The sequence below is a fragment of the Anopheles ziemanni genome, chromosome 2 (assembly GCF_943734765.1).
Source record: "Anopheles ziemanni chromosome 2, idAnoZiCoDA_A2_x.2, whole genome shotgun sequence".
NCBI lineage: Eukaryota > Metazoa > Arthropoda > Insecta > Diptera > Culicidae > Anopheles > Anopheles ziemanni.
In genome coordinates this window covers 85,425,572-85,442,267 of record NC_080705.1, presented here as the reverse complement: position 1 = coordinate 85,442,267, position 16,696 = coordinate 85,425,572, and the positions used below count along the sequence as shown (strand labels likewise).

The window sequence follows — 16,696 nt, the reverse complement described above, 5'->3', positions numbered from 1 at the left end:
TCGTTTGCTACTAAATAAGCTCCTAAGTATTGGCACTTTTAAATGTGAGTGTACGTGGGTTTTTACGTGTGTTTGTGGTAAGTTTACGTGTGTAACGTGTACGTTATAAAGCATTCGGGAAGGGGAGTTCGGATACTAGACCATCCCGAAGTCGGTCATCACCTTACCGCCATCGGGAGCGTCACCACCGACCATCGACTGCGGGCCAACACCGGCCTGCGCCAACATCCGGGCATCGTTCTTGAGGCGCATCAGTGTCTGCTGCTTCTCCTGGTTAATGTTCAGCTCGACCAGCGTATCAATGCTGTTCAGACTGGCGTCCCCCTGCAGGATCTTCTGCGCCGCCAGCGACGTGAAGTTGAAGCTCAAATCCGACAGGCTCGGAAAGGCGTACATCTCTTCCAGTACCGTCGGCTCGTCCCGGCTCTGGTAGCTGTACCGTCGGTCCAGCTCGTCAAAGTCGGTCTGCGTGTGGGGGCCTCCTTTCGGTTTGTCCCCGTTGCCGAGCGGTTCGCCCTCACCGGCGCCATTCTCCTTGACCAGGATCTTAATCTGTGCATTGTTCTTGTCTCCGTTCGCCAGCAGGTTCGGTTCGCTCGACACCGACAGGCTCTTCTTCATCACGATCAACCCATTGAGCTGCGGTTGTGTCAGCGTCTGGCCACACTTGGCACCCCCACCGGTCGTCATCAGCAGGTCATCCCCGCCACCCGCGCATGGGTGCTTCCCAAGGGTGGGTTGTTGCTGTGAGTTAAGCTTTTTGATCTCCGAGTTCGAACGCCTCAACCCGTTGCGGCCACCAACGCCACCGCCGGGCACATCGTCGTAGCAACGTGGGGTCGTCTTCTCCACCGCCAGGTCGCCACAAATGTTCTTGCTGTCATGCTGGATGTTCTTCAGGACGTTCTTGTAGAAAAAGTTTGCCGCCGGTTGCACTGGATTGGCTCCCGTTCCCTGCATCACCTTGCTGTTGTTCATCGTGCTGTTCTTGTTGTACTTGTTTAGCTCCGGCAGCTGTTGGCCACACCCGTTGTCGAGGGAACCGTGTTGCTGAATCGGGATCGTGTGTATCGTCGCCGGAGTTGTGACGGCGGACGATCCCGTCGAGGTTGCTCCAGCCTGGGTTTGCGCTTCCCCGTTCAGACGGAACTGCAACAACGACTCGCTGAGTGCTGTTAGGTGGTCGATCGGTTTGGTAATGTGTAGACCCACACCGGCACCCAACGGAGACGTCGCTACCGGCCGTCCTGCGACCATCGGAGGCTTCGTACCGTCGGTGTTGGTACGTGAGTACCCGAAGGTTGTCTCGAAGCACTTGTAGGCACTGTTATTGGCCTTCGTGGTCGAAGCTACCGCCGTCATGACGGTGGTAACCGTGCCGGGCGTTGGCGGGGTGCCGTTGGACGACACGGGCCGAGCGCTTCCATTGAGCGATCCGCGGCTGGGGCTCGCATTGGTCGAGCTGCCCGACTTGCCGGTGTCGTTGGTGAAGAACATACTGGAGCTGTTGCTTTGGCCGGACGAACCGGACGACTGGTTGTTACTCTGGTTCTGCTGCTGCTGGATGGCGGTGGTAATGGTGGAGGAGGACACGTGCGATTCGAGACTGGAATGGGTGCTGGTTCGGGTGGACGAGAGTTTCTCGCTGTCGAAGCTCGACGGGCCGCTGGTGACGTACGTCATCTTCCCACTGTCGATACTGGACGGGCCACTGCCCGCATGTTGCTGCTGCCGACTAGTAGTGGTGGTTTTGCTGTGATCCAGCTTTCCCGCCGATGCGACCGCCGATGTTGCCTGGCTGTCGCTGCTGCTGTGCAGCTTGTCAGCCGAGGACAACTGCTTGCCCCGGGACACCTTGTAGTAGCCGGAGCTGGCCGGCGTCGAGTGGATCGAGCGGGGCAGACTGCCGCAGTAGTAGGACGCGGGACTTTTCCCGCGCCGCACTGGAGAGCAGTCGCGCGACGATATGAAGAAGGTCGACTCACTGGAGAGGTTGCGCCGGTGATGTCGGCGCCGGGGCAGGGAAAGTGACCGCTGGCTCACGTCCGAGCTGTCGTAGAAGGTGGAGTTCAGCAGGCGTGACTTGATTGGAAAGTCCTGTGACGGGAATGAGACAAGGGGAAGTTAACTAGATTAGATCAGTAAAGTAATTCATCATGAGGCATCGTGACCTCGCGTTAAATTTGCTCTTAATTTTACGTTTTTTGCTTTCAACTTCCAGTTAAAAATCTAAACCGTACCAAATAGTCCGTCGTCTGTGTGCCAACACTGTGCAGGTGCGTGGTCTTCGAGTTGAACCACTCCGGGGGCGGAAACTGGGCCGAGTAGGTTTCGATCTGCTTCGTCTTACTCTTGGACCGCGTGCTACGTCGGAAGATTCGGGACAGCAGCGACTGCGACGATGTTTGTTTCTCTACGGGGGACCAAAGGGAAAGCAGATTTAAAATCGAGTTCGTTGCCGAATCCAACCGTGTCCTTACTGGCATCGAGGGCGGACGGGGGGGTACTCTCGGGACTTGGTGGAGCGCCGTTGAGCGTACCGGCCGGCACGGCGGTGCCATCCTTCGCGATCGTTTGGGCGTAGTTCTTCGATAGACTGCGCGTCGACGCGGACCGCTGCAGCCGTTTGGAGGATCCGAAGAAGCGTAAACTGTGGCGCCGTTCGAGCGTCTTGCCACCGTTGCTCGGAAAGGACGAGCTGCGCTGCTTGCTGACCGACCGCGGGTAGAGTATCTTGTCGTTCGGATTGCCGCCGCAGATGACGTCGGCCAGGTTGGTCTGGATGCACTGGTGCGTCTGGTCGCCGGCCCGTTCGGTCGAGATTTCGCCGTACAGACTGCTAAGCGCCTCGTGGCTGCTCATGAGCAGCGTCTTCGATTCCTTCGTGGGCGCTTGGCTGTCCAGGTCGACACCCCCCGGGAACCCACCGTATTCCAAGGTGTTGGTTTTGTTGCGTCGTTTTCTGCAGGATAGACGGGATGGTGGATGGTCGAATGAGAAAGGATCGATCTAATCGGTCACGGGAATCACTTACTCTGGCGTGACGATGAAGTACCCTTTGGACGTTTGGTAGATTTTGATTTCCTGCATCAGCTGCACCAGCGTATCGTAGATGACTTCCACCGACGGTTGCTGCATGTGGGTGAACCTGTTTACATGAAATCAATAGTGAATTGGCATATGAGAACTCCATAAGGGGGGTAAATCGGTGATCGTAAGATCAACAGTATTGTGTAGGTGCTTCCCGTCCTTACCTCGAACGCAATCGATTTCGTATGTTCTCGATGGTGGCGGACTGGCCTTGGGACGTCAGTTCCATGATCACATCGCAGAGTGCTTCCGTGAGTGGTGTGAACTGTGTCTGTACGATCGGTGTTACGATACAATCGTCGATGTCACCTGAACATTTGGTAGAGAAGACAAATATTAAAATAGATTCGAAGCCAGTTTGGGTACATCTTTGGGCTACAGTGTAACTGAGTTCAGTTTGTTGGGAAAATTATGTTAAATTAACTAGAAGAAAAAAGTTTTAAAAAAGAACATTAAAAATTGATTTTGAACATTGCTCAATTATTTCAATCAAAGTATGCGTATTTTATGTTTTTAAATATCTCACAGCCATCTAAGGACTGTTAAAGTCGGTGTAAATTGGACCGATTAGATCTGCTTTTGATTGTTTGGTTGTGGTTTAACATAACCGCCAGATCACCACCTCTGGATAATAAAAAAAACCAATCAAACAATTCCAACGTTACAGGTCCACTTTATTAGCTACTTAACGGGAAAGTGGCGTACAACTTTCACGGGTGGGCAAAGAAAGTCCTGCCATGTCGTATGACCTCACGTTGGGTCCGGTGACTCATAGTAGGAGCGCAATTATTGTTCCGAGTAGTCCACACAGTAGAGAAGAAAACCGAGACACCCTACCTAGCAATAGCGTCTTTATGACCAACATGAACAGCTCTAGTCAGCGACGTTTAATGACAAACCCCCCGTGTGTCTCCACTCCTGAGACGGAGGGACAAAACTTGTTTTCGGTAGGAACAAATCCACGCAGGTGCCCCAAAACCGAGATGACAATTGGACACTTGGAACGGGGAACAGAATTGGAATGGTTAGCTTTCGAATTTTAGAGTCACAGTCCGTTCGTGAGGTTTCTTCCTTCCGCAGACCCATTCATCATCGGTGCTGGACCCGGGACAAGGTAAAAGTCGTAATAGAAAGAAGACAAGATCAGCACCGCATCCATCATTCCTGTAACAACTTCATTAGGCCGTGTTTTCGGTAGCCACCAGCCAGCCAGTCATAAACAAATTTGTCAATTTTCTGTACCGTGTGGGATTTTGTTTTCGTTTCCTCGGGTTAGTTACCTCAGCAGTATTTCGGACAGAACACTACGGATTGTTGGAGGGTCCTATTACCGAATCGCCCGGTAGCTGGTTAGGACTTTAGATGCGAACACGGAACTTGCACTTTCAGGTGAGGCATTGGATTAATTGAATTGGTTGTGTTACGAACTGTCGATGCTACTCAAGATCCTTTTTTTCTCATTCTTTGCAGAGCCTCAAAAGCCCTCAATGTCTCTGCTGTTCCTCCCATAAGGAACTTCACACCTTCCTCCTAAGAAAAACGTCTCAGCTCAACAAGGTCGTGATCTCGTCTAGCGGATGGTGGCGTACCGTACCGACCGGAGTCGACTGGAATCTAATTATCCAATTTCGAGAAACGAGGAAGCGAACCTACTACACCTAGACACCCGGACAACAACAGCGCTGATTACACCACCGGAGTGGCTAATTTGAATTTTCAGCTACATCAGAAGTCGATTTGCAGACACGCGGTCCCTTCCTGTTGGGTTTCGATGTAACCGAAGACGATTACCCTTTAACTAAACCGGTTGCCCACACACTCCCGGGCACGGCCAAGTGGAAAAACGATTCCGAGCGACATCTGGAGTATGGTTTGTTTCCGTGGCCTGCCAGACGAGAAATAGAGGGAGCTGGTTTTCGATTCCGATCTCCCGACCCCTCTCGGATTCGGGGATACGGTTGTTAGATAAGGTTGTTGAGAGGGCTCTGGTTTCTGGTTCCTTCAGTTGACCCCCGGGGGGTAGTAGTAGTAGTTGGGGTTGCATTCGCGCGCCGTGATTTCACGTTCCGTTGCGGACGTAAACGAGTGGTATATTTGCTTTAATTTTATACGCCCGCTTCACACGGCCACACAATCAAAGCGATGAAGGGCTGCCCAGGTGGCCCAGCTGACCTGGCGACAGCTTAATTTGGCTGGCTTAGGTTGACTTGGCCTGGCAGGAGCAAGAGCAGCACCAGTTCAACCGAGAGTGACAGTAGCGAAAGGCGTCAATCTGCATCCGTCAATTCGTGCACCGTGAAAGGGAAATTTCTCCGTAGGGTCACGGCAACGCCAGCAGCAGCAGCAGCAGCAGAGCTCGGTAGCTATAAAACAGTTCGTGTAACGTCTCGTGATCGAACCCTCGACGATACCGTCCCCGAACCGTCGACTCGCCGGGAGTCTGATATGCGTGACATTCCGTTTTGCCGGGGCTCGTCTGCACGCCTCCGATTCCATCGATTCCTGCCGGGGTTTTGTTTGCTTTGCCACTGGCTCTCCAGCCCTCACCCGGTTACCGTGGCGTGCGTGTTCGATGGGAATGTCGCCTATTAGAAGTCAGGTGTCAGTTCCTTCCGTGCGCTGTCCGATGATGCTTGTAACCTTCGTTGTAATCTATCACGTTCCCGCGGCGGTTTCGGTGTAAGGTGCCAAAGGGCTTTATTTTCTTCCCTTTCTGCCCGGCCCGGTGCAGGGGTTTTGTTTTAACCCGTGTTAACCCGCGGGGCACGTGAATTGGTGACAAGATTATGGTCGACCGTTTTTTGTTTTGTTTTTGGATGGTTAATTTTATTACACGCTGGCTGTGGAAATGGAAAGTTGTCATTGCGGGCCGAATCCGTTTTCCATCCGAAAGCCATCGGGATCGCTTTCCGGGCCGTTGGTTTTACGGCCGATTGACAACAGTTTAACAAATATCACACAACTACTGTGTTGTTTTTGAGAGTGGTCCGCTTTTGAGTTGATTATAGAAGCGCTTCGAACGCAATCGAAGACATGATAAATGAAAAAGTATTACGGTAATCAGGAAGACAAATCTGAAGGAAAACTATGTGTTTACTTCTTCTTATAGTTATGTTGTTTACATTACATAACTAGCGGGTAACATTTTTCTCAATTTCTGATACATCAGAATTTACACAACACATTTTAATTAACATGAATGCAGTGAGTTATTGGATTTTTTGTGAAATTTTCTTCTGGCACTTCCAATACTTTTTTCCTTATCTTTCCATAAAAGAACAAATACGTCTTCCCTCGTGGAATGTCGCAAATGTAATTTCCGATTCTATTTGGAAATGGTGCATGGAAAAGGAAGCATATTTTAAATCAATAATAATTTTTCCCACGAAATAAGAAACTTTTATGACATAAAACCAAGTATGTCTGGATGCGCTTTAAGGTCGCATTTGCCTTAAATAATGTCATTGATCTATGGCAAACCCGATGCGTGGACATCCTTATGCTGAACTGTCATTCAATTTGAATAATATACTGAGTTGATCCGTGCCTATATGAGGCACGAGTCTATAAATTAGAAATCACCGCTAACAAGGGCTTGTTATGGGCCTTGTAACACCTGCCCGATAGCAATACAAGACTTAGCCTAGAAACCGAATGATGTCACCCCCGCCGGGTGTGGGGCTTTTTGGTTTTAAGTCCTTTCCAATCTCGGCAGAACCGTGAAGAGTGTATTTTAAAGTTCATATCTTATTATCAAATAATGTTTATGGAAAAGAAATCGCTCAGTTCAAGGGTAGGGTGAGAAATAAGAAAAAAAAGGCCAAAAGAACAACCCCGGATCGGATCCCAAAGCAGCCACAGCCCGGGCAGCAAACCCGGGGAGGGATTCGGAAATGTATGCTAATGCTAGCTTTTACGACACCGCCGCACAATTTTGGATTTATAAACGCATAAAAGGCGATTGTGGCGTGGCTCGTAAAAATGCCACACTGCTACGACACGACTGGACCACCGTATGGCCATCATCATCGTCATGATCATCATCACCATCATCGTCGTCAATGGTGGCCGCACCACTTGTCCGTAACGTCTCTAGTGAACAGGAAAACCCCGTTCCCATACTGCCCGAACAAATCTCACGTACCATAAACGGTTTGCAGTATTTTTTTTGTTTTGGATCGTCATGCAATCAGACATGCAATAAATTTCCCCCAAAAAACCCGATCACCTCTTCCTTATTGGGGAAGTGTATGTAATTTTGTTTTCCTTTTCATTTGTGTGCAACTTTGTGCTCGCTCCTCTTGAAGCGCAAACCGCAAATCGCAAAACGGGGATTATTATTATCGTGGCGGCGGAAAATCCGTTCGTTTCGAATGAAAATAAAACAGGCACGGTGCTTTTCTTTTGTATGCTGGGAGGAACCTACCGACGGAGTTGATCAGATACGTGGCCGGTGGTTTGAGGACGCTTCGGGCGTAGGCGCTGCGGATGATTTCCAGGGCGCAGGGTTCGGCCGTTATCAGCAGCATGCCGGGGGAAATGTGGCCAAGATACTTGAGGACCTTTGTTGCCGCCGCCAGCGGTGCGTTCCACCAGCACTGGAGGTTAGCTGATAGAAAATTCTGCAAAGAGAAAGCGAAACATTAGGAATCAAAATGTAAAAAAATAAAATAAACGAAATGTATCTAAATCTGGACTCATAAATTACAACGATAAACGATTAAAATGATTGAAATGAAAATATCTCTGATCAAATGAAGTTGTTCTGTGAAACCAAGCCACTTCCGTAAGCTTCAAGTGGCATGATTTCCTTCGGTTCTATCGTGTAGATATCGTAATAGTCCAGCGTGATGAAAAGCAGACATTAAGACATTCAAACTATTGCTCGGCCCAGCCCTCAACGGTCGCACTCCGGGCGCACGTGCGGCCTTAAAAGGTCGACCGAATAGGAAATGCTTCCACACGCGCGATGTTGCGTGGCGTTCCGTCGTCCCGTCGCCCTGGCCGGGAGTGAAACATTCCAAAAATGCGTTGCCGTCTGCGGTCGAGACTTCTTAAAGTCGTACGAACGCTGGGAGGAGCAGCCCGGAGACGATAGCGGACAATGATGACGATGATGTAACGCTAGAATGGGGTGTGATTTGAATTCATAATTCAAAGCCACTGCTGTGGCTCGAAATTCCCTATCCGGTACGGTTGGTTTTAGTCTGTCCCGACCATGAAAATTCGTCGCACGGATGGCAAAAGGTAGTGGGTTTGTGTGCCTTCCGTCAGCGCGCCTTATAACGGTAGGGCACCTCGTATAGAACAGCTTATTTCCGTCTTTCGCATCAATAGACCATATTTTTTAAGTGTGTTTTATTTAAGGGATTAGTTGTAAATTACATTTTGGTCTTAAATATCGACTTAAAACATACAACATTCGATTCCCCGGATTTGTCTCTACTGTCTAACATGTTCTTCGCACCGTTGGAGCACGTCCCGAAACATAACCTTAAAGTCACGGTTTCGAGCCAAAACTTGCCCGAACCAACTCTACGCTGGGATTCAAAGTTAAATAAATAACCAAAAATAGAAAACCAACGCAAACGGGCATAGACTGTCGAAACTCGATAGCGATTCGGCTAGGCGCCTCTTTTCAGCACCAAGTTCCCAGGTCGGGTGATGCTGGTGATGCGTTCCGGTTCCGATGTCGCTAGTATGGAAAACCACCAAACCAGCCACCCATCAATTGGGATGGGAGATAAATGAAAACGTCAACATATTGGAGGCCACCGCCGTTTCGGTTTGTGTGGTGCCCAAAAGGGAACATCACTCTACAGCATCTGCCTCTATTTCCCCGAGTGTTAATGGCGGGCGCGTTGCACAATGTCTGCGAATGGAATTAATCATTGCGCCCTTTTTTGCGACTAAGCAAAGCAAGTCAGACTAGAGTTCTACCGTTTGGTTTTGGGGTATGAAGCAAAATTGAAATGGAACTACCAGACTAGTGGGGTTAGTTTAACAATTCCCACAACACCAATAGAAATACGCGCTAGAAGTGATGCTCATTTAAATATTTAAAATTTATGCATATGACAGTTGGTTTAATTAGGTCTGGTTTCGTATTCGGTTTTTTACTCTTCTGTAAGCAACAAGTTTCGCGCTGCGGGGTAGAGATACAAAATATAATCGATTGAAATGAACCAAAAGTAACAAATTTTGTTAATGTTAATATCATAAAGACATATAATGTAGTAGCATTAACATAATTTATGAGATTATTTCACGTAGAATTCATTTAGGACATAGGGGAAGTCTCCTGAATGAGAATTTGCCACCTGTCAGCGCCAATGTTAAAAGCAATTCATCACAACTACAAGACATCCTTTACCCACCTCCACCACAAGAATCATCATCATCGCCATCATCGCCACCATGATTACTCCTGTCCCTTTGCGCGGACTCGAACGCATTTAATTTCTTCCAACATTAAAGAGAATGTACCATTTCGCATCGGACGGCCGCGATTGCGACTCACGGACGGGAAGGATACATTCCAATTTCATCGTTCCCTCGTCGTCGTTCACACGACAAATCAGCGTGCGTTCGTTAAACGAGCACGCGAAACTTCATCCCCCTTAAACCGGAGGGTTCCCTCTGCTTTCCAGCGTGTGCAGAATTGGCAAACGGAAACGGGGCAAATGCCAGAATTCGTCAGGGACTTCGCATCCCAGACTGGTTCGGTGGACGGCGAAAGGCAGCAAAGAAGGTTGTGATTGGGCGGTAGAGCGGTAAGAACATCTTTTCGTCGGAACAATATCCTTGCCAGAAAGTATATCCGAGGGAGTAAGATATCCTTGGGTTGGAAATCGGATTACAGCAAAAAAGTGAATGAACAACGGCCAGTCGTACGTTCGGTGAAGTTATTCTTGGCTCGCCGGTAAGCCAGCCGGCGGTAAGTTGTAGCCGACAACGGACAGCGATTTGTAAAACGTGCTCGTGTGCGTGTGGTTGCCGGAAGACACTTCCGTAAACTGCCAGGGATGCACTGTACTAAAAATCAATAAATTTTGCACCCGCTCTCCGTCATTTGGCAGCTATTTGGACAACGAACCTATCCCGCTGGCCCTGTTTTCGTGGTCAAACCTTTTGACCGTAAGCAAGACAAACGGGCTCTCTCGGAACCGGAAACTATGTGGGACGCGTTCATATTGTTTACGTTCCTCTCGAGACGGCTTGTTTGTGTGCATTCGACACTCAACCCGATCGGAATCGGAGCGAGGGAAAAGGTTTCCCCGGTTCGGGATTGTGGGGTGCGCGAATTTATTTCCCCCTTGTTTTCCCGAGCGATTTTCGAGTGGTTTCAAGCTGGCAAATTTCGTCTCGCAGATGTTTGTGTTTATTCTGCCGGGTCGTTCACAGCTGAGATCGGGTCGCACGTCTTCCGTTTTGCGGTCCCCGGCTGAGGGTGACTCCATCCCGATGCCAAAACAAAAAATTGGCCCTATTGAAAACGACGAACAAAAACAAAACGAAAATACCGCAAGCCAGTCCTAAGATTAGCTCATTTCCTACTTCCGTGGAACGCAGTTCTTGTTTGCCCTGTTTGCGCAGAACTTGTTGAAATAGTTGTTTCAACAATCCCCAGGTGATGTCACGAGAGTTTTATTTGATTCCAGCGTGTTTACTCGGACAAACATGCGTGCCCTTTTTCGTCTTATGTTGTTTTTCGGAACATAATTGTGCTACACTTGCAGTACAAGATGAGTCCTCGGGGAATGATGGGGTATTAAATTGTTTTGGTAACATTAGCGAACATAAACGATTCCCATAAAACTGTTTTTAAAAACAGTTCATGCTATTCTCTTATTTATTTATTATAAAGCGTTTCCTTCCGGGACGGTTTGGTTTTCAAATAAACCAATTTTTGTTGGCATATTTAATTTGGAACAAGCAATCAGCAATATCAATTGGAATATTAGTGTACGTTTTTTTATGGAACCAATCGTTTTGCTTGTTTTATTATTTAGTTTATAGTTTTTTAGGCCCATAACAATCATTTTTCTTATTATTGCTTTTTACAGGAGCATTAAATTGATACTTTTTCTAGCGATGATATTCTTCTTCTTCTTGGCGTAACGACCTCTTGGTCATGCCTGCCCGTTAAGGGCTTACGAGACTTTTTTCCCTGTTGTACGTGGATAGTCAGTCCTCTCGTACAGGGGAGGGTCCGGTCACGGTTGGGATTCGAACCCACGCCGTCGAGGTGGTGAACCCCGGCGCTCATGGGCCGATTTTCTAACCGGCGCTACCGCTCGGCTGTCGCGGACCCCCGCGATGATATTAATAATGCATATTTATTTTATACAAATTGTATATTTAATAAACAGGAAGAGGCACTTGACTGAACAATCTGTGGTCTATCTTGCCCCTTACAATAGTTAGAGGGTTAAAATTAAAGTGTGTAATAACGAAAAAAACGTGTATGTTCACAAGATTTTACAAAAATCTCCGATAAAATTTACAAGAAGATAACAAAAAATCGGTAAAAAAAGCTTTTCTACCAATAGGTTTCCATGAAAAGACCTATTATGTTTTAATTGTCGTTAATATTCGTTCGTTTCCGCATCATGCTCCACCATTAGTCAAACAGTTAATTGCATCATGGGCATCAGACGGATTAATTTGAACACCGATAAAATTGGCATGCAGAAAAGGGAAAAGGGTGGTCCAATGGATGGAAGATTGGTCTCCACCTCCAACCGTTCGCCACCTCCAACGACAGATCGTGGTTCCCGCGTCCGCAAACTACTCCGACGCCGTGGAGCGCAATTAATCAAATTAGAGCAAATAAAGCGCATATAAAAGATTGCCACGGAAGAAGGAATTAATGGTAACAAACGAAACGCTATTGCACCAGTGTCAATCACAACCAACGGATGCAACGCCTGAGCGGGATCAATGTAATGGACAGTTATTTAGCGATCGGTTTAAATTATTCGCCCCGCAGATTGTTGTCGACAGGCGACAAAAATGGCCGTGACATCGCACCCTATATCGCGAAACCGTTTGGTGTGGAGGTTTGCGGTTGAGAAAGTTTCGGGTTGAGGAGTTGGGAAGAAGAAGGGGTACCAATGCGCGCAGAGGTGCCAATTTCTTCACGGCGGGATAATTAATGGGTTGGTAAATTAAAAGCGCGATTGTTCTAAAGCGATGGAAAAAAGGCAGAATGGAGGGCAATCCTGCCGTTGGCAAACAGCAGGATGGCGTTGATTCTAAAGCCACCGATGCGGCGCAACACCGAGGAGAGTCCGAGGAGTAGCGCAGCCCTTAATTGCATATTGCCGTGCGGAGGAAAAGCGAACGTGAAAGAAGAAAAAAATGGGGAAGAGGACTGAGCCCGAGGAACAAAAAACAAAAAGTGAGATTTGTTTCCGCCCGCGTCCTGCATGTGAGATAATTTCACGTTGCGCGAGTGAAAATAATGACCTGCAGACCGGTTTGGGGGTTGGGCCGGCTGGGGATTGCGCCTGTTTTTGCAGGCTCCGCGTGTGTGTGTGTGTTTGTGTGTGTTCCGTCTAACGATTGATGTGGTGTTTAGCTGGATAATTGTTTGTTTGCCGATGAGCTGATCCGGCAGCACGGGAAAGGAAACCCGATTGCGAGGAAACCCAACCCCCCGAAGGGTCAATTGCTCATGTTTCTTGTTTTAATTGAACAAAGCGCTGATATTAATTTAATTTAAAGAAGTTTTAATCAACTAAGCAAACTATTATTTTGATTATTAAAATAAAAAATATTCTGCAAAGACTACTAAAGAAATAGAAAAGTTTTTCACCGATCATGATCAAAAGACTGCATCGTATAGTAGTAAAGAGTAAACGGGAAACCGGAAAAATACTCTTAAGAAATCGCCTTGAACAGATATATTCCCTTTATCTATTTTTTCTTCAAACGGTAGTGGTAAAAAGGGATAACTTTTTGCACATATTTCCTTTCCTTCCTGTGCACCGCTCGCGTTGGCTGTGTCTGGTGTGGGAAAACTGGTATTGGGGCGGCAAGGTTGCCTTGCCGAGCATATGATCCAATTAGAAAAAGCAAAACACACACTTCCCGGCTCGGACTGTTTTTATTTTATCTGGCCTTGGAAAGTGAACGAGGAAAGTGGCAGAAAGTGTAATGTTGTGGGCATTAAGATGCATGTTAAAGTGTGTAAATAGTGATAACTTCAATACGGATCAAAGCACCGATCGGTTCGTGGAGTTTTTACATCCAATTTCCTCCAGGGCAAGTTGCCGGGCGACCAGTCGGAGCTTTGCCCGGGAAATATTCGGAATGTGTGGTACTGTAGACACAGACGTACGTACTGCTACTGTTTCCGTTTAATTTATTGTCATTGGCACCGCAAACGCGGGAAGCGAAGATCGGCGGATTCGTTTCGCGATCGATAACAATGAACCAGTGCGCTAACCGGGAAAAGGGGAAGCGTGAAAAGCCTCAAAGCTCTTGTTTAATGAACGGATGTTAAAATAAAAACCTTGTCGAAGGAAAGGCAAACGCAATCGAGCATCCGGATGTATCGTTTTGCTTCTTCATAATAATGGGAGCAAAGAATAGACAGCGACAAGCTTCGATTATCGCATTAATGGCGAACCGGATTACATAATTTATTCTGTCATACGTTTCCGTGCATCGAGGGATCACTTTCGCTGCAAATGTAAAGGCAGGATGTGTCTGCCGATTTGCATTCTCGATAAGCAGGATCGCTGCAGGACGGGGAGTGACGGGCTTAGGAAAAACTTGTTTATTTTCCATCGCTGAGTAATGTGTTTCATCAAGAAGTGAAAGTGCTGATTAGCTACTGAGATGTGGTTGTGAGTTTTGTACATGTTTGTTTGACTGCCTTCAGAACTTCTCTTATTTTGGCTATAAGAAAAACCCATCACACGTAATATAAATGATCGTAATAAAAATGAAAGAGGATGTTTGTTTTCCTAATTTTAAAGCAATTTCAAGGGTTTCGATATGAAAGGACATAAATATTATTGAGAAAAATTTCTACTAATTCCTTATATCTTCTGACAAATTTTGTAGAGTTCTACCAAATAATCATAAACCACAGTTTATGTCAAAGAATCACCCTTCCGATAGAAAACAGCCAAAAACATTCCGGATATCGGATAAGAAAAGTCAGTCAAAGTATATATTTTTAACTTCAAGTGAAAATGATAAATAGGTGTGCGGTCGCGTCGAACCGTAGCTTTGGGTGTATGGTTTAAGCGGTGGTAAATAATCAAAAAGCTTTGAGCAAATAAGTCAGACTTGTACAACTTTGATAAAGAGAAGCTGTTTTTAATTTTACCTTTTCAAGAGTAGAAAATTAAACCATCTCTTCATCAAACCCTATCGAGAACGTCTCCTTTCATTAAGACTAATTGCATTGGATGTAAATGAAAAGAAAAACGCAATTTTTGCCATAATATTCTCTTTCGAGTTTTGGTTGAAATATGTTAAAAGCTTTAAAGTTGCGAAAAATAATGCATTTACGACTCAATATACGTTTGGCCAATTTTGAATCAAACAATTCCACCCACTCCACAAACTGCATGAAAACTCATGGAGTCGTGAAAAAACAAGGGCCTATCAAAACACGCTTATAGTTTTATTAATACGCCGATCGTTCGGCCTGCGGTCACCCAAATTGCATCGGGATTAAATGGAGCACCAGCGGGAGGGGGGTAGGGGGGGATCAGCGGGTAATCACACAAATCATTGCAAAGTATAGTTGCACATAATTTTCCCTCCCCCTCTCCCCCCCGATGGGTGGGGCTCACACTCACCTGGAAGATCGTGTAGCCGCTGTCGTACATCCAGAAGTCCTCCGGCGGGTTGCCCGGCTTGGTCAGCTGTATCGCGAGACATTGTTGCAGTATCAGCCGACACTTCTTCGGCGTTCCCGGCGAGTTCGTGCTCATCCTGGAGGCGATCGGCGTCGATCGGCATATATCTGGCTGCTCCGTTGTGCGCCCGCTCTCAATTCGTTCCGGCCACGCCGCTGCACTCTCGCCGGTTCGGTATTGATTTTCCCGGGCTCCTTCCCTCCCCCGTCGCTGAGGTGCGGTTTTTCCTCCCTCCCGCCCACTGCGCGGTTCCGGATGATTAATGCTTGGCCGCGCTGTTGCGTTCGGCGCGGGTTTTTTTTTTGGTATGGGAAAGACGGGACGCCCTTTCTTGCGTTGCGTTCCCTTTGCGTTGGTTCGTTTGATTCGCCCGTCGCTATCAGCGGCGATGTTGGACGGAGGACGGCTCGGTTACACGATAGCGTATCATTAGGGCAGAGGGCCGTCGACCACGTTTGTTCGGTTGCGCTCGGTGGGCATCGGAGGCTTCGTTCAGCGGTAAGGATCGAATTCCCGGGGGCCAGGGAAGAGATGATTGCACCACCAGCCGATAGGGTTGGCAACTTGGGCGAGCCGGCTTCCTCCGGGAAGACCCACGTTCACCCGCTCCACCACTGCGCTTCAGGAACTCGGCGCGCACTGAAACGGAACGGAAAGGAAGCAATCGAAGATCGAACGTTAAACGAAATGGCGACTACTGCGTTGCATGTAGGGTTGGATTGGGTGCTGTGGTGTTAGTGGTGGTTCTGGGTGGCATCGGGAACTTCTTTGTTTCGCAACGAGGCCACCGGGACCCCCGTATCGCGCCCGCTTGACCTAAATCGTTGGTGGTACACTCCCCAGGACATCTCTAGAAATGCGAAAGAACTAAATGAAAACATAACCAAGTAAGTTGGTTACAGCTTTCAAGGGTTTCTTCAGTGTGTATGGATACAATAAGTTTTTGCTCATTATAACAAACCAATCACTCTAAAAATTGTGCTACCCGCAAGCTTCAACAGAATGTTTAAAATGTCACACGAACCTTTTTTCTCTTAGCGACCGAACTCACAACCGATCACACTCGCACGCTACCGAAAAGTGATCCTCCGACTGCGAACCTAACTGCCAAATACCATCTTGCAAGATGACGTGATATGCGACGACGAAGGAACAACCAGGAAAAAAAGCACAACAAGCCTTTTCGCCAACGAAAATAACCCTCCAAAAAGGCACCCCCCCCCGAGAAGAACCCAACCAAGAGCGTTTCGTCTCGCTTCGTGACGTAATTCGGGGTCTTCTCACAGACGGTTGATAGCAAACGGTGGTTTTTTTTATGGTCCTTTCGGTATTCGGAAAGTAACGCAATCGACGAAAGACTTCAACATTGGCAAAAGCAACGAACCCTGCTACGCGTACGAGCAAACGTTTGGTGTGGACTTTTGGGCGTTCTTTTTCCTTTTGTTGGCTTTGGTTCCTTTTCAATCCCTTTTTGCATACCCCCTTCCCCCCTCCCCACGACAACTCGTCAATGTGCCACCTCATACGAGGATCATCATTAACCTGCTCGTCCGCAGGCTCGTGGCCTTCGCGGGAGAAGCAGCAACAGGGCCTATTCATTTGTGTAAATATTTAATATTTGCTAACCCGCTGGCCCCCTCTCCACCTCCCGACCGCCCTCCACTCCGTAGCACCATGACACTCCAGGCCATATCGGTGTAAATCGATCGGCCGTCACATGTGTA

The 16,696-nt window shown here is 47.7% G+C and overlaps 1 protein-coding gene across 1 annotated transcript; it reads right to left on the bottom strand.

Annotated features, from left to right (window-relative positions):
- Window positions 1-135: 135 nt before the first annotated feature.
- On the bottom strand, window positions 136-15,047 carry LOC131294590 (uncharacterized). The gene is made up of 7 exons (XM_058322636.1): window positions 14,913-15,047; window positions 7,517-7,712; window positions 3,255-3,399; window positions 3,035-3,148; window positions 2,481-2,962; window positions 2,241-2,413; window positions 136-2,097 (listed from the first exon to the last, which is right to left on the bottom strand). Exons 1-7 carry the CDS (start codon window positions 15,045-15,047, stop codon window positions 136-138), a joined length of 3,207 nt encoding a protein of 1,068 aa, XP_058178619.1.
- Window positions 15,048-16,696: the final 1,649 nt, after the last annotated feature.